The sequence below is a fragment of the Mauremys reevesii genome, linkage group 1 (assembly GCF_016161935.1).
Source record: "Mauremys reevesii isolate NIE-2019 linkage group 1, ASM1616193v1, whole genome shotgun sequence".
Classification (NCBI taxonomy): domain Eukaryota; kingdom Metazoa; phylum Chordata; order Testudines; family Geoemydidae; genus Mauremys; species Mauremys reevesii.
The window spans coordinates 336925848-336950258 of record NC_052623.1 but is presented as its reverse complement, the minus strand read 5'-3'; the positions used below and the strand labels follow the sequence as shown (position 1 = coordinate 336950258).

General features: G+C 43.2%; 1 protein-coding gene across 23 annotated transcripts in view; it reads left to right on the top strand.

The window, feature by feature from the left end:
- MAGI2 (membrane associated guanylate kinase, WW and PDZ domain containing 2) overlaps positions 1–24411 on the top strand; it is a 1074597-nt gene that overhangs the window by 1046252 nt on the left and 3934 nt on the right. For 3 of the 23 annotated variants that reach the window (XM_039518244.1, XM_039518239.1, XM_039518241.1), the window contains one exon: positions 5829–5917. The exons of the other annotated variants lie outside the window; for them this stretch is intronic. In XM_039518244.1, the coding sequence (XP_039374178.1) occupies positions 5829–5917 (89 nt within the window). The remainder of the gene's footprint in view (positions 1–5828; positions 5918–24411) is intronic. 23 annotated transcript variants of the gene reach the window in all.

The window sequence follows — 24411 nt, the reverse complement described above, 5'->3', positions numbered from 1 at the left end:
GGTCCTGGGTTCTTTTTTTGTGATGCCTGGTGCCTCCACCCAAGGAGCCTCCTGCTGTCCCTTGGGGAAAGAAATAATGCTACCACAGCTGGCAAGGAAGATAAAGCCCAGGACACAAGAAACAACAAAGTACATCAACACAAAGCAAAGAAATGACACACCCAAAAATAACAGCATAACAAAGAGAGACTTTATTGGGAGCAGGAAAATAGGATCTGAGAGGAAAGGATTAAGGTTAACTAATAAGAACTAACCATCAACAACTCAACAAATTGCCCACCCCCAACATTCGCAACACTTCCATCCCCCATCACCCTTCCTGGCACCTTCTCGGGCACATAGCATGCTGAGGGTGGGTCCGGAGACGAGTACTGCAGCGCTGTGAAAATTGGCCAGCTTAAACAAATGGAAAAATGTCCTCTTATGGTGTCTTCACCCCTTGGTGGGACAGGATCCTATCCTGGCTCCCTGGTCTGGTGTCCCATGGGGGTCTTGGCTGGCTCTCAGTAGTCAGGGCCAGACTGGATCACTGCCACTCTGGATGCTGATCTCTGCCGAGCTTGAACTGTCTGACCCATGCACTAGATCCCACAGCAGTTCAAAGACTCTCTTTTGGGGAAGTGGGAGTTAATCAGAGACTCTCTGAGCTGTTCTGCTTCTTTTTCAGCTCCCAGCTAACTCAAACCTCAACATTGAAATTAAGGCCTTGTCTACACTACACAGTTTTGTTGGCAAAAGGCAGCGTTTGCTGACAAAACAGTGGAGGTGTCCACACTATAAAGCTACTTTTTGTCAGCAAAACTGCTGCTTCACCAACAAAATAAAACCACCTCAACGAGAGGCATAGAGCTTTTTGCAGAAAAGTTAAAGCAACATAGCGACAGTGTAGACGCTGCTGTTTGTTATATCGCCATAACTGGCCTCCCCCAGTATCCCGCAATGCCCACCGTGACCGCTATGCTCACTGTTTTAAATGCTGCTGCCCTGCATCTAGCTACTCAGGCATGTGCCCCTCCCCTTTCAAAGATCCGGGATTAAGCTTTGACTTTCCTCAGCAAGGAGAGCTCACAGAACTGCTGCGGATGCCGCTCCTGGCAGCTGAGGAGTCTGTGGGAGAACTCGGAGGGAATCACAGAACCATTAATGTAGAATCCTGCTCTCCCCGGCAGTAGGAACACAGCGGCCGGCAGGGCGAGCAGCTGGGGCTGGTGGTGGGGTGGGGGACTGCTGTGCTGTGCAGAGCCGGGGGCTGATGTGGGGGGGGTGTCCCCCTCCGCCTGCCTCAGGATTGGTTGCTCAGGTCACTGATGTCTGGTTGCTGATGTCTGAATTTAAAGAGACAGCATGGCAACACATTCTTCCCCAACACACACTCTGTCTCTCTCACAGTATACACTCCCCACACACACCATCTCTCACACACTTCCCCAACACACACCCTGTCTCTCTAACACAGGGGTGGGCAAACTTTTTGGCCTGAGGGCCACATCAGGGTTCCGAAAGTGTATGGAAGGCATGATGTAGTGTATTAAATTGCTCCTCATAGGAATGTGCTACTTACGCTGCCAGTCCTGGTGCTCTGAGTGGTGTGGTAAGGGGGCGGGGAGCAGGTGGGTTGGATAAGGGGCAGGAGGTCCTGGGGGGGCAGTCAGAGGGCAGGGAGCAGGGGGCAGTTGGATAGGGCATGAGAGTCCTGGGGGGCCTGTCAGGGGCAGGGGTGTGGATAGGGGTCAGGAAGCCAGGGGACAGGGAGAAGGGGGTTGGGATAGGGGTGAGGTCCCGGGGCGGTTAGGGGGGGGTCCCAGGAGGGGGCAGTCGGGAGCCAAGGAGCAGGGGGGCGTTGGATGAGTCAGGGGTTCTGAGGGGGGCAGTCAGGGGGCGGGAAGTGGGAGGGGGTCGATGGGGGTGGGAGCCAGGCTGTTTGTGGAGGCACAGCCTTCCCTCCCTGGGGTTGTCATGTATTAAATTGCTCTCCATAGGAATGTGCTACTTACAGTGTACTACTTATGGCTGCCAGTCCTGGTGCTCATTCCTACGGAGAGCAATTTAATACACTACACCTGGCGGCTCTCGCAGCTGCACTGTCTGGCAGGAACTCGCAGCCCTGCTGCCCAGAGCACTGGCAGCACAGCGAGCTGAGGCTGCAGGGGAGGGGGGCAGCCAAGGGAGGGTCCGGGGCTGGCCTCCCCATCCGGGAGCTCAAGGGCCGGGCAGGACGGTCCCACAGGCCGTAGTTTGCGCACCTCTGCTCTAACATATACACTCCACACACACACCATCTCTCACACATTTCCCCAAGACACACACTGTTTCTGTCTCTATCCTCCCAACACACACTCCATGTCACACACTCTCCCCACCTCCCTCCCACATACACTGCAGTCAAAAAGCAGCTGGCTATCTAGTAGGATGCCCATGGAATGATGGGATTAAGAAACCTGTATCATGTGACACTGTACCTGCCCCATAAGGCACTGCAAATCCTTCCCAAAGCACCCTGCTGCCAGTTGTACAGTGGGATAGCTGCCCACAGTGCACTGCTCTTTGTGTCGATGCAAGAGCTGCTAGTATGGATGCGCTTTGCCCACACAAGAAGTATAGTGTGGACATGCAAAAGCGGTTTAATTAAAGCGGCATAAGTTTTGTTGCCAAAACTCTGTAGTGTAGACAAGACCTAAAACTAGTCTCTGACTCTGAGTCAGGCTGACCCCCTCCCAGTGAGGGGCTGAGCAGCCCCAGCTCATCATCATTGGCCCCGCAAACTACTAGTCCACACACTATTCTGTCCCCACTCCTGACTCAAAGCATGCTGGGAAATGGTGTAAGCAGGCTCTGGTAGCCATTACTGTTGTAGACCATAGGGTAAGTTCCCCCTAGAAGTTCAGTCCACAGTTCCATGAGCTGCCAAACTCCAGTTGTGGGTTACACATACAACTTCCATGCACAGGCAAAACTCTGTTGTAAGTTCTACCGACCCCAGACAGTTTCCACTGAAGTCTATGGGAGTCTTTCCATTGTCTTTCCTGAAAGATGGATCAGGCCCTGAATGACTTAAAAATGCCTGCCCTAGAATTTGTAACAGGAAGTATAGAGTTTAAACAGTTTCTGAGTTCCATGATTTCATGTTTTTTTGCAAAGTAGATCAATTTTTCACCTAATTGCCATGATTCAGATGCCTGGTGCAGTATACCCTAGTCATCTGAAGTTAGACTTCATCAGGAACTGGAGTTGGGTGCCTACCTCCAAAACAAAGATGTCCTTATTTACAACAAAAAAAGATTGTGTTATTGAAATGCAATGCTAAATTATACTCATTGTCCTGGAGGATTATGTAAGAATATAGGGAAGACTAAAGAATAAACTTTTTAAAAAGTTTCTGCTTCAATACATGCAATTATATAAAAGAAAATGATTTTGGGGGATGTGCTTGGGGGAGGCAGGGTTTCATCTGTAATGGGTTGGGAGGGTGTATTACATTGACCCTTTTTATGTGTTCTTATAAATAATATATAAGCACCTAGGGGGTTAGATAAATCAAAATAAATAATATAAATATTACATTTTTAAATTAAAAGTTAATTTTATCCTCAATATTTTGTGGTGTCACTCCCATTAATACCAGTGTACGTCTCCCAGCTACTGCCCCTTACTCTTCTGAAAACATTAGAGTTAGTGTCCGTCCGACTTCAATTGAGATCAGATAAGAAGTTCATACTGAGAAATTTTTACCTCATCTTCTCACCTGGTAAAAGTGTCAGGACATATGGTTGTGGTTGATAGGTAGGGCCCTACCAAATTCACGGCCATGAAAAATGTGTCATGGACCGTGAAATCTGGTCTCACCCTGTGAAATTTGGTGTTTTGTGTGCTTTTACCCCATACTGTACAGGTTTCACAGGGGAGACCAGTGTTTCTCAAATTGGGGATCCTGGCCCAAAAGGGAGTTTCAGGGGGATCGCGGTATTGCCACCCTTACTTCTCTGCTGCCTTCAGAGCTGGGCAGCCGCTGACTGAGGCAGCAGCACAGAAGTAAAGGTGGAAATTCCATACCAGGCCATCCTTACTTCTGTGCTTCTGCTGGCGGTGGCTCTGCCTTCAGAGCTGGGCTCCCTGCCAGCAGCCACCGCTTCCCAGCTCTGAAGGCAGTCCTGCCACTAGCAGCAGTGCAGAAGTAAGGGGAGCAGTACCGCAATCCCCCCTACAATAACCTTGGGATCCCCCATAACTCCTTTTTCGGTCAGGATCCCTACAATTACAGCACCATGAAATTTCAGATTTAAATAGCTGAAATCATGAAATTTACAATTTTTAAAATCCTATGACCTTGAAATTGACCAAAGTGGACCATGAATTTGGTAGGGCCCTATTGATAGGAGAAGGAGCTACCCAGCATTTTAGTTTGTTATTTCTTCCCATGGACCCATCCTCCCCTACAAAGCTCAGTTTTATAGGCAGAGCTGAATCACGTCTCCTAGTGACTCATCATCTGCTCTTTATTGACACTACAGCCCCAGTGATGCGCTGTGTCATTATTTATCTATGGACCATGTAGTAGCATGATATTTATATTTCCATGCCAAGGAGATTGCCATCCCTTCCATACTGAGAGTTAGCTGAAGCCTCTCTCAGGTTTCCTTCAATCACTGATTAGAGATACTGGGTCACAACAGTCCTTTTTCCCTCATGGCTGCAGGCAGTCAGTTACCCATTCCTTTCTGCAGTTAGAGTTATGAACAGAATTATTTATATAAACTAATAAATGAGGCATGCCTGTTACTCAAATTCAGATTCTTTCTTCTCTCATGTGGTCAGCATTGGCCCTATTTCCTCCAGCGTTAGAGATCCTATTTTTCCAGCTTCCAACAGGATTGTTTCTCTGACCAGAACTTCTAATCCCCTTCCTGCCTCCCAGTTACTCGCAGCACACACCACCATATGCATGTCCTGGAAGTGCTACCTAGACACCTCATTCCGAGCCCTTAGTCATTCTGAGAGCAGTGGAAATATTTAATGGGACAAGTTCCTAGCAGGTCCAATCCACTTCTTAAAGCAACCTTCATTGACACTCTTTATGTTTTTCCTGTGTGTTTTAATTTCCTGGTGATTTCAAGAGCTTGTTACAAGCTGTAATTCATGAATTCACACAAAATATTTTTTCCTGTATGACTTTGCTTAAAAAACAATTCCGCAGTAGGCTGCATTTTTAGGCATCTATCTTGCCAAACATGACATAATAACATGCTTGGAAGTGGGACCCATATGCCTAAATCTTTGCAGAATCGGGGCCTTAGTGCATTGCTAGTTATTTAAGGGAGGGAGGTTTTTGTAATTTAGTTACAACGTAAAGTTTCGGTATACACAAAAGCTGGAATTAGCAATGACTCGTTTTTCAAGAAGCCCTGGGGAAGCTCAGCTGTTTGAATTTCAGCACAGCCATGGTGACTAACACTGAGAATGACAGAGCTGATACCAATACAAAGACTTTTGATATGAAGGAATTTTCTTTATGATTTTGGAATTTAATAAAACCTTCAATTTTATGAGTTACAGCTCCTTTAAAAAGCACCTCAAGATGTCTTCCACAATTCAGCAGAATCTGCTTCCCAAATATATATGTATAGTACCTCGATCTTTCACTAATATGATGACTTACTGCATGCTTGTTAGTCTTGGCTTTAGAGAAAGACTTTTTCCTGTATTTATAAGCTTTTTACTCAGCTGCTCTAAACTTACTAAGGATTCTTTGTTCTAACAATAGTAATATATCTTTGTCACTGGTTCTGTTAATTCTAATGATTGGTCCTAGGCTGTTCCTCCCCTTCCTTTAGGAATGGTACCTTCCAGTCTCTCCATGTGCATGAAAAGTGACAAGCATGGGTCCCCATATTTCTACTTATTGGGCCACCCTAAAGACACGGTTTGTAAACTCTGCATGTATATTATCATTCTCTAATATGCTTTTGTTTCACGCAACTGTTTTAACTGAGGCTTTTCCTACTTTTTCTTACACACTAGCTTATTGAGAGGCTCCTACTATATTGGACTGTTCCTAATAGCTGAGGACCTAATCAACTAAAGAGAATACCTATCTATTTTAGATCCTTAAAAGTATATTTTCAGTTCTTAGATGGGAGTGTAGCCCTGTAACTTCCACTGCTGCTAGTGGGAGAAGCCCGGCTATGTCCCTCTGAGAAGGTGTCTTCTTGTATTTGTAACAAAGATTTACACTATAACGACAACTTTCCTAGAAGAATAACTAAAGGACTTAGAAGCGATGCCATAGTTTTACCCTTTCTGATGGTACTTGGCTCCCCACAATACTGTTAATCTGAAGATGGACGTTATATCTTGACCTAAAATAATGTTGCTGTGCTTTCGTTGCAACTTTCTGTAATAAAATTTCCCCCAAAAAATGCTGATTCAGATGGCACAGCTTTGCACTCAGTTTCAAGTTATTTCCTTCATAAATCAGGTCTTACTGCATGGTTTGTTCAAAGTTATCAAATCATAATATATAGTCACAGCCCAGAAATGATACCTGAAAGGAAACATTTATTTTTCCTGGTTTATATTGATTGTGGTCATCAGAGAAATCTCAAAAGTAATCTCTGCTGGTACATTTAACAGTTATGGAAGTCTCTCACAGAATAACTTTGTACAACGTAATATTTTCATTAAAACTGTGGCCTACTAGCAGAACAATCTAAAACACTTCAAGCAGAACAGAGAGGGAGATTTCCAAAGGTGTCTCACTGCCTTTTGGGCCTTTGAAAATCTCCTCCAAATACTGTACAAGGCCAACATTTCAGATCCTCTAACAATGTTCTCACAAAATATGCAGTCTCATTTGGGGTGAGGGGGTGTGAAGTGTAGCAGTCTGTTATTGCGCATGAGATCAGTTACCCATCTGATTGTCCTTTGCAAATGCAGTTATCCAGTTTGTGTCCCCAAATGTGACTTTGCTTCTATAAACTGATATGCCCATATATTTTGCTGACACAGTTTTAGAGGCCCTTTCAAAACCATTGTACTAACAGATTTTTACACTTGTATCCAGTTCTCAGTTTTGTTTGAATGTCTGAGGCAGTACTGAGGGGGCTCAGTAAGGGAATTAATTTCTTAGTAGTGTGGAAATCAGAGCTGTACCATTTTACACAATCTGTTATCTCACCTCACTTCTGCTTCATGCTCATTGGCAAAGACAGTACAGGTCATCTTTCAAGATAGTGAGAGGTGAGATCATGCAGAGAGCTGCACTACATAGCTATATCAGATTCATCTGGTAATTCTATATTCACAAATAAAGCGAGTTAGGTGACCTTGGCTCCACAATGAATACTATCTCATATAACCATGACTTTGCAGTGTGTATACACACATACGCATTCAAATTATTTTTTGTTGCTTTAGGATAAAAAACATGGGAAGGAACATTGTTCCCTCCTAAAACTGGTAGATGTTGATATCCTCTATCAGTGTATCTTAATTCAGTAGCACTCAGTAACTCAGCTATGGATGAGTGGCTGCCGATGTTCTAATTATTATTTGGCCTTATTAGAACTTTTCTTAGAGCCAAAACTTGACAGAGACAGGGTGTCAGTCATCAACATAAAAAACTTTGTTGGATGGAATTTTCAGCTTCTATAACACTTCCCGAAAATAATTTTAAATCTTTTAAAACTTCCCGAAAATAATTTATAAAAGATCCGCTCTAGAAATTATTTTGGGGAAGTTCTATGGCCTCTGCTATACAGGAGGCTAGACTGGATGGTCACAGTGGTCCCTTCTGCTCTTAGAATCTGTAAGTCTATGAAAATGAAAATGAACTAAAGCTACCAGCACAGTTCCCATAGTCCCTGAATAGCCATCAGATGGTAACAATTTCCAGACCTATATTCAGACAAGGGACAGGGTTCCATTGCCTAGTCCTTCATTTACTCAGTCCCTTCAAAAAGCGACAAGATGTGATATCAACTGACCGTCTTAGAAGCAGAAAACTTGCTGTGGAAATTAACTAAGAAAGTACTGCTATACTGCCTTTTATTTTAATGTAATTAGTATTTCACTTAGACTATTTCTTAAAATCCACCTCTCTCTTCAGTTTCTATATTCAGGACATTTCAACTTGCACCTTTTGTAACAGTCTAATTAATTTTTTTTAATTTAATATGGAGATACACACCTATCTCATAGAACTGGAAGGGACCTTGAAAGGTCATTGAGTCCAGTCTCCTGCCTTCACAGGAGGCCCAAGTACCATCTCTGACAGATTTTTGCCCCAGATCCCTAAATGGCCCCCTCAAGGATTAAACTCACAACCTGGGTTTAGCAGGCCAATGCTCAAACCACTGAGCTATCCCTCCCCTCTGTTATTAATGCAGTATTAATAGCCAAGATAATAGCTTTGTATTGATTTGAAAAAAAATTCTTATTGAATACAGTATTTTTTGGGCTCATCAAAAATTGCTTGCTTAGTCAAATTGAGCTGTATCACTGACTTGCTTTAACAGTAAAATCTAAAGCTCATAACAAAAGCGAATGAATTTCCTGGACTTTTCGTATTGCATGTGTAATTATAAGATCAGCTACCCTGATGCCCTACAACAGTGGTCTCCAACCTTTTTATGCACAAGATTACTTTTTGAATTTAAATGCAAACCAGCATCTACCCCACCCCTTCCCTGAGGCCTGCCCTTTCCCCAAGGCCCCACCCCGCTCACTCCATCCCCCTTCCCTCCGTTGCTCACTCTCCCCCACCCTCACTCACTTTCACTGGGCTGGGGCAGGGGGTTAGGGTGCAGGAGGGGCTAAGGGGTGCTGGCTCTGGGAGGGGGTGAAGGCCTGGGGGTTGGGGTGCGGGAGGGATGCAGGCTCCCGCTGGGCGGCACTTACCTCAGGTGGCTCCCGGTCAGTGGCGCAGTGGGGCTAAGGCAGGCTCCCTGCTTGCCCCAACCCTACATCACTTTTGGAAGTGGCCATCATGCCCCTGCAGCCCCTGCAGGGGGCGGCATGTGGCTCCATACGCTGCCCCTCTCTGAAGGCACCACCCCCGCAACTCCCATTGGCTGCAGTTCCCCATTCCCGGCCAATGGGAGCTGCAGGGACAGTGCTTTCAGGCAGGCGCAGCGGATGGAGACCCCTGCCTCTCTCTCTCCCCCAGGGCCTCAGGGGTGTGCTGGCCACTTCCGGGAGTGGCTCATGGCCAGGGAAGGCAGGGAGCCTGCCTTAGCCCCGCTGCGCCACCGGACTTTTAGTGGCCGGAGATCACGATTGACTGGCAGAGCCTCCAGGATCGACCAGTCGATCGCGATCGACCAGCTGGTGACCTCTGCCCTACAAATACTGACAGTCAAGTAAGTAAATGTCCAAGTGATTAAAAACTGCTCTAGTGACTACATGTAATGATAAAGTGTATGCCTATGCATCACAAAGTATTTTGAATCTTAGGGGGGGAAATGGCTTGATATGCATTTTTCCCCTGGAGTTTGCTGACCAGCATCCCTTTTAAAAAACGCCATGCGTTTGGATAACCAAATATGCAGCACTCAGCCACTATGCAGTATATAGACCCAAGTACCATACATAGAAACCTGACAGCTACAGCATAGGTGTCGAGTTTTAAGAAGGACATGCAATGAGAGAGTGGTTGCAGGAAGGCCGTTCTAGGAAGGCAGGGCAGCACAAAAAGCAGGCAAGAGGACAAGCATGGGAGAAGGAGATAAATGGAGTAGGCAGAAGGGAGGCAAAGATGGAGCAAAGGAGCAGAAGGAGGAATGGCAGGAAACAAGATCAGAGACGTGAGCAGGACTGAATAGTGATGGGCCTTGAAGGGGACGCCCACGAGCTTGAATTTGATAAGGAAAAGGACATCAAAGTCAAGTTACACCTACCCTAGGCCTGGTCTACACTAGGCGTTTAAATCGGTTTTACGAGCGTAAAACCGATTTAACGCCACAACCGTCCACACTAGGAGGCACCATATATCGATTTTAATGGCTCTTTAAACCGGTTTCTGTACTCCTCATTAACGAGAGGAGTAACGCTAGTATCGGTATTAACATATCGGATTAGGGTTAGTGTGGACGCTGATCGACGGTATTGGCCTCCGGGAGCTATCCCACAGTGCACCACTGACCGCTCTGGACAGCAATCTGAGCTCGGATGCAGTGGCCAGGTAGACAGGAAAAGCCCCGCGAACTTTTGAATATTTCCTGTTTGCCCAGCGTGGAGCTCCGATCAGCACGGGTGGCGATGCAGTTAAAAATCAAAATAAAGAAAGAGCTCCCGCATGGACCATGCGGATGTGATCGCTGTAAGGGCAGGCAAATCTGTTCTATCAGCGCTCCGTTACAGAAGACGAAATTCAAAATCATTTTTAAAAAATCTCCAGACAGACGCCATAGCAGGGGCTCAGCGCACTGCTGCGTGACAAACGTAACGGAAAGCCCAAGAATCAAATGGACGCTCATGGACTGGAGGACTCAAGCTATCCCACAGTTCCTGCAGTCTCTGAAAAGTATTTGCATTCTTGGCTGAGCTCCAAATGCTTCTAGGGTCAAACACAGTGTCCGCGGTGGGTCAGGGCATAGCTCGGCAATTTACGCACCCCCCTACCCACCCCAGAAGTGAAAGGGAAAACAATCCTCTCTTGACTCTTTAACATGTCACCCTATCTTTACTGAATGCTGCAGATAGACCCGATGCTGCAGCACTGAACCCCAACATCCTTGCTTCGCCCCGCCATGGATGGCTGATGGTGCAATACGACTGGTACCCGTCCTCATCATCAGCCTATTGGCAAAAGGGGCAGTGCAAAAGGACTGGTAACCATGATGACCAGCATCTGTTAGGTCGATCAAGGGTGCCTGGTCCTAATTTTTCATGGTAGATGGTGCAATATGGCTGATAACCATCATCGTCATAGAAACAGGGGGCTGAGCTCCATCAGCCCCCACCCTTCATGTGTAAAGAAATGATTCAAGTGCCCCTGAACTAGCAGAGGGATGCTGGGCTCCTCTCCTACACACTCCTTACTGTCCTGTCTGGACTATCATAGCAGCTGGAGGCTGCCTTCCACTCATATCTCACTAACAAATCACTGTCTTATTCCTGCATTCTTTATTACTTCATCACACAAGTGGGGGGACAATGCTATGGTAGCCCAGGAAGGCTGAGGGAAGAACGGAATCAACAGGTGGGGTTGTTGCAGGAGCACCCCCTGTGAATAGAATACAGCTCATAATTTCTGCAGGATCTGACACAGAGCAGCTGTGCTCTCTGGTTCTCTGATACAGTGGTTCTCTAGTACACTTGCCCATATTCTAGGCAGGACTAGGGGACTTGCCCATATTCTAGGGGACTTGCCCATATTCTAGGCAGGACTGATTCTATTTTTAGATACCAAAAAGGAGGGATTGACTCAGGGAGTCATTCCCAATTTTAACTTTGCCCCTGGCTAAGAGCAGCCAGGGGCACTTATGACAGCAGCAAATGGAACAGTGCAAAAGGACTGGTAGCCACAATCATCTTATTACCAATTTATGGTATGGTAGATGGTGCAATATGGCTGATAACCATCCCTGCTATCATGCAAAAGCAAAAGCATGCTGCTGTGTAGCGCTGCTGAATCGCCTCTGTGAGCGGCATCTAGTCCACATATGGTGACAGTCACAAAAGGCTACACAGGCTCCATGATTGCCATGCTATGGCATCTGCCAGGGCAATCCAGGGAAAAAAGGCATGAAATGCTTGTCTGCCGTTGCTTTCCCAGCGGAAGGAGTGACTGACGACATTTACCCAGAACCACCCGCGACAATGAATTTCTCAACCCGGAAATTCAAAGGGGCGGGGGAGGGGAGGCGGGGGAGGCTGCGGGAACTATGGGATAGCTACGGAGTAGCTACCCACAGTGCAATGCTCCAGAAATCGACGCTAGCCTCGGACCGTGGACGCACACCACCGATTTAATGTGTTTAGTGTGGCCACGCACACTCGATTTTATAAAATCTGTTTTACAAAACCGGTTTATGCAAATTCGGAATAGTCCCGTAGTGTAGACGTACCCTTAGATATATATGTTGGGGGGCTTCTGATCTTCAGTGTGTCAATGATGAACAGTGCCTTTTTTTTTTCTTTTTCTTTTTTTTTAGTGGTGAGCCCTGTATTATCCATTGTGTAATACATGACAAAATTAGGAAGCTGCTTCCTAATGCTGTGTGTTTGCCTGCCTGGTATTAACTGTGAGCACAAAGCTAAACACCACAGGTGTCTTCAACCACCTGAGGACTGCCTGTGTCTAGTTCTTGACATGTTTAGAAGTTGTTACATTTGCATAGTAATTGGCTAATGAGTCTTGACTCGTACGGTTACATCAGATACCCAGGCCTGTTGAGAGTACTAATCAGATAATCCAGTTCATTCTTTTGAAATGCCCGTCTTATAAATCTCTAGAGCTCAGTGTTGAATGGTATTGGGAACTTGATCTGTCCCATATATCAGACAATGATGGGAGAGGCAAAAATCAATAGGGTCATTTTGAAACAGTGCCCTTTCCTTATGCGAGCACCTTGACTGAGCTGAGAACATTCATTCATATTCATGCTGCATTCCCAATAGCCATCCTCTTATTTCTAGCAACACCAACTTAATTTCAGGAACTTGTGGTGTGGAAAAAAGAGGGACTAACTAAATGAATCAAAATACTGGTTGATAAAATTGGCCTAAAACCATCAGGCAATTTGAATATGAGCTCCAAAAGGTTCTATCAGTTCTTAGACCTATGGGTAAAAACTATTCAAGGACAAAATTCAGTATTAAAATGTGTTTCACAAACAAATCTATAACATTTAACAAATATGTAGCAGTTGATGAGAGAGAAGAACATTCTTCAGTTGGGAAAATGAAAGGTATATATTGTCTGTCTTACGTAACAGCACATTTTATATTTTAAAAGATTTATTGCCCTTTTGTATCAGTATTTTGTAACTTTTGCTACAGAACTGAAAGTATAAAATGCCATTTCGAGAGACAGAGTGATGGGGAACATTTTCATGGGTTTTGTGGCAGTATGTCTGATCTTCCAGAGAACTGCTATAGAACCTTTATTTTTTGAATGTACAACTCTTGGAAGATAAATTCCAAAATCAAAAGAGCAGTTCTGACTGCCTCTGTGACCTTGACCAAGTCACTTAAAACACTCTAACCCTCCTCACCCATCTGCAAAATGAGGATGATAATATTTACTTACATACCTCGTGGGCTTGTTGTGAAGATGAATTAATGCTCAAAAACACTTTAAAGATTTACAATTCTATTTAAAGACTAAATATTATTAATTATGACATTATTATTAATTATTATTAAAGTAGAACCTCACTAATCCACACACATTATCATTCATATCAAAAATTGGCAATCTACCCTATTCAGCAATCTACCCTATTCAGCAAAAAAAAAAATCTGAGCAGAGTTTTAATAAGAGTGCTATACAGTGAGTTCTCTTGTTACTAAGCCTTAATTATTTTTACATAATATGCTACAGTAGATTTGCCAGTACCGTATGAAGTGTATATGATCACAGCTAAATTACAGTGAATAAAATACATGACAAACCTTACCCTTGAGCTTTTATCCATGGTTTGGTCACATAAACTGTCATCCAGACTCACCCCACCCTGTAAGGAAAAATAAAGTCCCAACTAAAGGTCTCTTCCTATCCCTTGTCTTCTTGTATTTGCTTGCTGTATTTCCAAGACACAAACTCAAAGCCAGAACAACTCAACTCCAGTGACTGGGTAATAACCGTCCAAGGCCTAATCAGCTGACAGGAGAGAGTTCACATCCTTCCTCTACAATAAGCTCTTCTACACTAACTTCCTCTTTCCTTTTATAACCTCGCCCAGCTCAGCCATGTGACAGGAAGGAATCCAGTAACCCCTTACATGCTGGAATGCCTTTGCACCTCGTCACTAGTCACTTGCTGGATTTGGCAAATTAATAAGTCATTCACAGTGGGTCACCCAGACAATAGCATAAACAAGAAAAAGTATTATTTATGTACATCTTAAGGAGTCCCCCATATTCTGGTCAAAGATGCTTTCCCTCCCCTAATCCCTCCACCCATATTGTGTAAACACGCAGGCCATATTTCCTCCTCCCCAGAAAGCCCAGCACAGCTCCTATAATGGAGGGTCTGCAGACCATGTCTCTGTAGGTCACTGAATTAGCCAACTCTAGGGGCATCTAACTTCCACCCCATGCTGTCTTGGCTGAATGTAGGTTTTCTGGGAGGCACTTATATGTAGCACCTGGCAGAGTGGGGCCCAGTGGTCTGAATTTTCAAAAGTAACTAGTGATTTGGGGTGCCCAACCTGAATCAGCTTAAAGGGACTTGATGCTCAGAAAGTGCTGAGCACCCACTTCTATAAAACAGACCTCATTCAGGTGTCTCAGGTTGGACACTTCACACCTTTGAGCATAAAAATGGAGGCTACGTCTCTGGAAAGACAATGGGCTTGTCTACGCAGTGTAGTAATGTGCATAAGTGGAGTGTGAATTCTAATGCATACCAATGTGTTGTGCACTAACTGGCCTGTGTAGACCCTGCTGGCACGCATTAAAAGTTCCCTAGTGTGTGTTAACATAGTATTGTTTGAAACAGGACTACATTCATGTGCACTAGGAAACTTTTAGCATGCAGCAGCAGCAGGGTCCACAGGCACCAGTTAGTGCGTAACACATTGATGTGCATTGGAATTTACATCCCACTGATGTGCACTGCCATACAAGCCCAATGAGACAACTTACTGCTTGGCTGTACAGCTAAAGAGTGTTCACAGGCTGGGATGCAGTGTCTTGGCTCCACTCGTCCACTCCACATTCTCATTTCATAATATTATAAAAACAATGGCTTTTCAGCTTGCTCGATGATATAAAATAAACAACCCCTACCGATCTTACTAACGGATGCACTACCGGTAAGCAACCAGATGTGCAAACACAGAGGCACACATTCAGTAAAGAACAGATATAGATCTGGAGTTTCTGAGAGCTATTAAACATAATAATGAATTTCAAAAATAACCCCTTAGTAAAATAGTCTTTAGCAACTAGAAACCAACAGCTTCCAAGAGCTTTGCAGAGGCATGTAGGAAATGCAAGTCCAGTCAACTGGGAAGGGAAGGCAGGCCTGTTTTCAAGAGTCCCAAGAGATCCTGTCTCCCCACTTTTGAAATTATCCCAATCTATTTGTGATCTTTTTCCCAAATGCTGGTTCCTGAGCCAATAGCAATGGGAGGATAGTTAAGTTCTTGACATCTGTCCTGGATCCAAATTCCACTGAAACTGTAATTCTTAGCTTGAAAACCTTTCAAACAAATATAACTATATTTTTAAAAACTCAACAGAATGAGGTCACTGACACTTTTTCAATGCTATCTAGTAATTTTGAAAAACTTATTGGAACATATTGTTTGAACAAAGATGACTACAGAACATTTTATATACTGGAACAGTTTTGCAAGTGGAATTGTGTATACTACCCAGCTTTCTAAGTGTCTGGGCTTTCCGTCAATATCTGTATTGTACTTATAAACCATGTACTGAATATGAAAATGTTAAGATCACCCATTCACTGACTTCCCTCTCATTATACTGGTCTTTTTTTGCAGGAGACTCTGTCCGACATTATAAAGAAAAATTAGAAAATCTGACACCTTGATTAGCCAATTGACATAATAACTAACCTGATCACAGGTGCTGCTGTGAATCTTCAATTCCCAGTATCCTAGTTTTTGAAAGATGTTCTCTTAGACCCTGGTTCAGCAATCTACCCTATTCAGCAAAACACTTAGGCACAGACTTAAGTGCTTTGTTCAGTGAGGATGGGCTTAAACACCTTGCTTTGCTGAACTGAGTCCTTAAATGGAAGTTAAGGGTGATCAGCACCTCACAGAAGGCATTCAGCCCCTGGCAGGATCAGCTTCCTATGGAAGTTCATTTGTTCAGCAACTCATACACTCTCCAAACACTAAGTCGAGGCTACTTTTATTCAGCAAACCATGTCCCCAATATTAACCGCATAGCTCTAAGAATGACAGCTATTTATCGACCAGTCAAAATGTGAGACTTCCTAATGCCTATTTTAGCTGCAATGATTAATAATTTTAATATTTAAATATAATTAATGGTGTAGTATCGACCTCTTAAATTATTCACTCTATATAGAATGTTTTTTTTTCATTAATGCCACACATTTTATTAACATATGTATGAACAGTGTGGCTTAATACTATTAATAAAAACTAATTTAAAAGTCATTATCTTTTTAAATTATACAGCCATTTGTAATATAGCTCTCCTTGCTATGCCTCAGCTCTGGATGAGATCTGCTCTGGCTTCCAATAGCTCTTCATCTGTGGTCTGGCCACATTGAAAAAAAATGCTTTCCTTATTAAAGTGAATAAAGTATTATCACTTGACTAGCTCGTAGCTGGCCACGGTTAACTCATTGCCTTTACCAGACCAGGGGCTAGGAGAGTGGTCCCCTCTCTCTTTCATTGTACAGTCCTTGGGTGTCCAAAAACCAGACAATATCCTCTCCTGGACTTAAAACGAACTCTTCTCCTTATTCCTTTCAAAGCTGGTCTCTTTCTAGCAATCTCTAGGTTTAAAATACACGTCAGTGATTTTTCAAGTTAGATTCCTAACTCTGCAAAACTCTCAGGCAGTATATAAGAATAAGGAAATCAATGGGAATTTTGCCTATGGGCACATAAGAGGGTCTTTAGCAAGGATGTGTGGGAGACTTCCTGTCTGATCTATTTTAGGACACATACCGTTTTGAATCTAAATACAGGACAAAATTAAAAGTGGCATGAAGTGAATCCAAAAGGAAGCAACATCTGGCCATTTAATAATAAAGAGTCTGAAAGGAATGATGGCAATAGGGCATGAAGGGAACTGGGATGCACCTAAATGAGGCATAGAAGGAGACTCTGGGGATTGTCTACAAACTAAGTGCTCCAGGCTTTCAATGCAGCTGTCTCCTTTATCAATCCCCTTTTCCCACCCAGGTAATTCCACACTCACATGCCTCTTACGGACTTGCTGATACCTGCAGGAGGGAGCCCTGCTCTAAGGAGCCTCATGCAGAAATTATCCACCAAGCCCAATTCAAACCTTTGTCACTTATCAAAACAAAGAGAATTCCCCCGAAATCACTTTGTTCAAAAGAATTAAGATTAAATGTGTTTCACCCACCAAAAAAAATACAGGCAATAAAAATTCCAAACATGACCAAGTCTGTAAATGAAAAATAAAGAGCCACATCCTCATTGTCATATACTCCTCCCTCTCTTGCCAGCATCCTACTTGACTTACACTTTCCAACTAGGCTTAGCCTTGCCCCGGAAAATATGCAATAATATATGCACAAGTCAAAATTACTAGGAGAATATAAAAAACTTATACCTATTTACAAGATACTAGAATACTAGAACACTGCACTACTAATCAGTACAAAAAGACAACACCGGATAGTTATTATAATTATCACTTATAAGGTCTGTATAAAATTAGACTAGCTTGCACCATGCCATTTGCCACACACTTCATAACACCGAACAGACCAATTATTTTATTTCTGCTCATAAAAACGTTCTTCTAGCCAACAGCACGTCATAATATAAAACCTATTGTACTCTGACAAAACTGAATGTAGCTTGGGACTACATTCCTCTCATAATCTTTACTACCAATGGCAAAGCATGAATCCAGTATCATGTTTCCATATACAGACTAAAGCAAGAGGACAAAGTTAAGGTTGCGTGGGTACTATCTACTGGGTGAGATGCTAGTGTCTGAGAAGAGAATAGAGAGAGAGAGAGCAAAGTCCCCACAGACCAGATATATCAAAGCAAAGTGTCACTAGATCCTGCCAGCACAACTGACGTAAAACCTGCGGATAAATGAAGAAAAAATACTAAAAAACAAAACACCCTATCAGTGTGGGGGAAGACTTTTCACACTGTTATCACGCCATATCTGACCTCTCAGTCCTCAGCCCCAAAGGAAACCTGCACACCTTCAAAAGAGGAGCCTGGAAACTTAAATTCATAACTCTGTGGACACTAAAAACCATGGACTTAACAGAGACACTTGTTTTATGGCTCATTACAACAACTTGTAACACACCCTACTGCCTGCTAAATCTTAATCGGCCACTTCATTTTAAGCGGTCTCCTGCAGCATGTGTGAACTCATGCATAATAATCTGTCATATTTTTGTATTTAGCTTAGACACTCTGATTACCACCTCCAAACCAAAAGAAAGAGCTCTGTGAAGCTCGAAAGCATGTTGCTTCCAGTAATAGAAGTTGGTTCAATAAAAGATATTACCTCACCCACTTTGTCTCTCTCATATCCTGGGACCAACATGGCTTCAACTGCAAACAACAGAAGATTATATGGCAGTGGGGGAAATGGCTGGATCTTTTAACTATTTCCAATATTATTGATGTTTGGGATTTTTCTAAAGAGGTAGACTGCCTTGCCCCCACCCTTCTGGGTTTTAAAATTTAACAGAACCTACCAAAGGCTTCTGCAGAAAAGGACCTGGGGATTACAGTGGACAAGAAGCTGGATATGAGTTAGAAGGCCAACGGCATATTGGGCTGTATTAGTAGGAGCATTACCAGCAGATCGAGGGAAGTGATTATTCCCCTCTATTCGACACTGGTGAGGCCACACCTGGAGTATTGTGTCCAGTTTTGCCCCCCCCCCCCCACTACAGAAGGGATGTGGACAAATTGGAGAGAGTCCAGCGGAGGGCAATGAAAGTGATTAGGAGGCTGGGGCACATGACTTACGAGGAGAGGCTGAGGGAACTGGGGTTATTTAGTCTGTAGAAGAGAAGAGTGAGGGAGGTTTGACAGCAGCCATCAACTACCTAAAGGGGAGTTCCAAAGAGGATGGAGCCAGGCTGTTCTCAGTGTGGCAGACGACAGAACAAGAAGCAATTGTCTCAAGTTGCAGTGTGGGAGATCTAGGTTGGATATTAGGAAAGACTATTTCACTAGGAGGGTGGTGAAGCACTGGAATGGATTACCTAGGTAGAAGGTTTTTTAAGGCCTGGCTTGACAAAGCCCTGGCTGGGATGATTTAGTTGGTGGTGGTCCTGCTTTGAGCAGAGGATTGGACCTCCTGAGGTCTCTTCCAACCCTAATATTCTATGGCTTCCCAAACCATCCAAAACTCAAAGAGTGGAACCTTTGAGTCATTTACTTCAGTAACTGAAATGAGTTGTGATTTCAGTAGCTGTGGAAATTCCAAAACAGATCATTAAAGTGAGTTGAAAGAGCTACTCTAAAGAACATGAAACACAGGCTGCAGGAGACCAAAGCAATCAAGAACATAACAGGCATTCCAAGATGTAATTCCACTGACTTGTTTTGAGATACACACCAAGGATAAGTCTTCTCTATTTTCTTTATTAGCTGCATCTGTAAGAATTAAGTTTGTCACCTTCTGGCAATATGCAATTTCAGATGTTAAAGGGTAAAATATAACTTACCACATTTTGATTTTATCAACCAGTTCTTTGATTTGCTAGCACTTCGTCACAGAGATGAAAAACAGATGCGAAGACATTTTGGGAACTATTTAGTTCCTTTTTCTGAAAATACCCAAAGCTTACAAATACTGTTAATTATTCATGAATTAGGCTATTAGAGGCACTGCAATTTTATTTTACTTCTGTAATAAAATGCAAATGATTATTTTTTATATTTCATCAGGCAGGTTTGTATCATTATTATTAGTGCTATTCTTGAACGTTAAAAGGACTTAACACTAGCACTTTAAAGTTAAATTCAACTGATTAAAAAGCCCAGGTTATTGGTAAACCATTGAGTCATTATTTAAAACAGTTGAGACCCAGTGGGTGTATGTGACAGTATGTCTGTAGCCTTACTATCCTGGGCTGCAAGTTTGGCAGAGATTATAAACTGAGCAAGGTTGGTGCTCACCAGGACCTGGATGGGCACGTTCTAATGAAAACGTGATGTGTTAGGGTAATCAGTAGATGACACTCTTCTCCCTGATTTAGTACTAAGCCAGTCCCCCCCCAGCAAATTATGCAAGGGCACTGTTCTGTAGAATGTACCATCTTTTTGTTTAGCTGGAAAATTGCAGTCCCGACCTCTAATTGTTGTCATGGTTACAGAGTGGTCAGAAAAGAATGGGCTCCAGGTGTGGGATTAGACCTTAATTAGCAGAGGCACACACACACACACACACACACACACACACACACAACATACGTTTGGCTCCACTGCCAAAATGTCATCAAACATCTTTAGCCAGAAAGTTTCCTTCTCCCTACTTCTCCCAAGTCACTATTCCCCCAAACGACTGTATGTCTATTACCTGTTCCCCTATAGACGTAAACGCTCCTTTGATTTCAATGGGAGTTAGGCACCTAAATACCTTTAAGGATCTAGGACTCAGTCACCACTTTGCTATGACCACATGACTGCAATTTGTTACATAAGTGAATGTTTCTAGCTAAACATGCTCCGTTCCTGCACATGAAAGGACCTCTGCTGACATGATGGAGGTGGTGAAGACTAGCACTCCACCAAAAAGCACCTGCTAACATACCAACTGGGATGCAAGTGCAGTAACTCCTGACATTCCCAGTTCATCTACTCTATTTACAGTATTAGTTCAAAGGAGATTTTTTTCAAAACACAGATGAGAGAGGCACCATTAACCTTCAATGGGCGCTGGAAACTAACTGTTCTTTGTACCACTGGAAAGCTCCCGCTTAACTCATTTCCTCCTTTTTTGTCACGTTAAAAATCTCATGGCACTTTATTTTCTTGCTTTTTCTTTTTTGGCCATAGTAAGAGTGACAGCCTTAGTATTCTAGTCACATTGTAATATGGGTAGTTATAATCCTGCCTAAATCCCCTTCCCCCCGCGCAGTTTTAACTGAACATGGTATTCTTTTGTTCTTTTCATAAACTTGTGCAGTATTTCATGCATTGTTAAACAGCTGCCATTTTCTACCACATATGTGGCTGCATTTCAACAGAGTGTGGAAGGGAATGAAAGTATACCTTTGTATATAGTTTTAAATGTTTGTAATATGCTTTCAGATCCTTTGGACTGAAAGTTGCTAAAGAATAGGTTATATGTATAATTACCACCACAGACTTTGTTTGTATCTGTAAAATGGCTTGAAGTTAAAGCAAAGACCTGATGCTTCAGACACATTACCAAATTCCTCCAGAATCTAACCATGACCTCAGAAAGGAGATGGGATGGAGAGGAGAAAGAGCGAGGGTGAAATAATTAATTTGGTAGCTCTAAAGCATAAAAGTTTGCATTTTTTCATATTTATGTTTGTTATGGAAAAGCAATCATCTTAGTGACGGTTGAACAAGCTCAAACAAACCATTATGTTTGCACACAGCTCTTAAAAGGTTTTTCTTTTGAGCAGCAAATTACTTTAGATTACTGCCCTTTGATCTACCCTAGAATTTTGATATTTTCCCATAACATTGTAACACTAGGGGAAAACCATATTTAAATACCACTGCATCAGTATTCTCTTTGTTAGTCAATTCCATGTTGCAACAACAATGGCTTGCTGACAACATTTACCGAGATGGAAGGGTGCTTTTTTCTGCATAATTTCTTCTCATTTAAAAAGGAAAGAAGTGAGGGGGGGGGGAACAGCTTCTGTCTCAAACTGACGATGTTTAGCAATACAGAAAGTTATTGTTCTCACGTTCTTCCTCAAACATAATACATTTCCCCAAAATATAAACCGGGTGATTTACTATGTATAGGGATCTTTTGTGATGTAGTCATACTGGAAATTATTTTCTTAGGGCATTTCAGATTCCACTTATAGGGGTTGTCTTCAAAAACAGATGCACACATTCCAGCGTGAAAATAAATTTCAAGTAAAGGGCCCAATCATGCAGTTCTTACACAGGCAAAATGTCTATTAAGGTCTGCCTCCAAGGTCTTCTTGGCCCAGGATATGGGAAATACCAGTGATTTTATATTTTCTAACCTGGCAGCTAATGTAATTGTTCATATAATTCACCTGTATTCACTTTTAGCAGTGGAGGATCCAAACTATTGAAAAAATTGGCATGTTATAAAATCTGTCACTCTAGGCATAAAATTTCCATTAGTCTTTGATGATGCAATCATGGATAAAGAAAGTAAACAAGAGAGTCACTTCAGTGTAAGCTTCCATTTTTGTTATTGAGTGTACAAAATCTTTACCTGTCTGCAAAAGTCCCATGTGAGCTAAAGAGAGAAATGGCAAGGTTTCAGTCTTAACATGAGTCTTGCAAAAGTTACATCAACATGTACTGTAGTGATCCGTGCCTGCCCTACTGCACACCAGCGGCTCTCAGCAGCTGAACAAAGCCAGGGACTGGACTGGAGACTTTCTAGCACTACAGGACGTATTGTTGGTGTTTCAGGAGGCAGCCCTTAGCTACGTCTGTATTTGATACGTTTCCAAGCATGGTGCTGGAAGCAATGTACTGTTGCAACTGCAGCCTTTACCAAGAGGAAAAATTGAGGTCCTACCCATTTGGGGTCATTAAAGATCCTACGGCATTTTTAGCAAGAGTTAAGAGAGTGACTGATGACATCCCTGGCCAGAGTCTGATTTGGGTAACTACTAAGAATGGATGAACGGGCTCAGAGTAATAAGAAATCCATGCAGATACCAGACACCCAAAACTCAAACTGAACTACATTCAACCCTTTGCTTGGGTCTGACATGTTCGGGTAAGGGATCTTGGGGAATGACTGGGAGCAGCAGAGTGTGTTTTGGGGCTCTCTCTGCAGGATTCCTAGCTGGTTGCAAATCTTCTTGGGAAACAGCCAAGAGACTAATTATCCTCCATCCCCTGAGTACCGGGTCCCCTCTATTTTCAGAGGGCTACCCAGCAGGCCTACTCAACCCTTGGTCCCTTTCCCTCTGGGTATTTTGGAACAGGTCATAGGCCTGTGGTCACTGCACTGTATCATGAGGGACTAGTGATTGGCCCATCCACCCTATTTTTGACAGATAGCGAACTGGTTCAGTCCTCATAAGGGACAGGTGATTTGCAGGGGCTGACACAGTCTTGTACTGTGGCAACTAGATCACTCCACTCAATCGTATTGCTGCTGGCCCTTCCTATTTTTACTGCTCTGGAACTGATCGCCCCCAATGACGTGGTTTACTGTCATGTGAGATTAGGGATTTCAGACTAGCCCAATGCACTCTGCTACCGGTCAGTGAAGTTCAACAATGCCTTTAATTTGGGGAGGCGGTGTGGATATGGCAAGAGCACAATGATAGTTGTTTCTCTGTTTCCTTTTTTACATCCTGCCCACACAGCTGACTTCAGTGGTGTTGCATGGCTATTTTAAAAAGGCAAAATTTGACTTTTTTCCAGCGCGTTCTAATTTTGATGTGAACTTGGCACATAGGAGCTTTACTTGAAAAGTTTTTCCCCCACTAATTCCTTGGGAGAAAAAATTGGTTCAGATAAATCTATGGTATAAGCAGGAGGGAAAAAATCAGAGGGTTGCCATTTTGCGCCATAGTTTTTGAAATATTTCAAAAAATTACTTGGACGTAAGTGAAATTTAGCTAGCAATTTAGGTATAACAGGAGCTAATAGGCTGCAGCTTTTTTAAAAGAGTTAAGTGGTGATGCACTGCTCCTTGGTCACAAACATGGCTCCTGTTAACTCTATTGGGAGTTATAGAGCAGCATTAAACAACAAATTAGCCCATCGATGTCTGGAAGAACCACTGTGACTGTGCAGCACTAGCTTTTCATAGGCAAATTCATGAGAGCAGAGAGCCCTGAAAAGTTGAGCCTCCCTTTATTAGTGTGAGGGGCTTTAAATTCAGTGGAGATCCTGGACCCAGTTAGAATCCAAGCCCAAAGCGTGTTTGCCTTACACAGAATTTGCACTTTTGACCTTTCAAGTGCTATTTTTCCCCAGATATGCTCATGGTGCAAAAGCACATAACTGGCACCAGATGGGGAAATAAATATCTCCTCAACTGCTCACTCTCACTACATCACCCACCTCAATAGTGTCTCTTCTATTTTTAGCTGCAAAAGAAATAAATAATTAAGCAGGCTGCTTCTGTTAAGCATACAGTCTCCATAGAGTAAGTCTTTACATCCCAGACTGGAGCATAAAGCACATTTCACTTTTCACACTAATGTGCAGCCTCATGATGATTTGAAACGGGCCACAATGTTACTTAGGAAAAAGAAATGTAGATTTTTAGGAATAGTTCAGATCCGTAAGTGCTGCCCTAACTTAACCCTCAGTCAGGAGATAACATTTTCTCCATAATAAACATGCTGTCTCC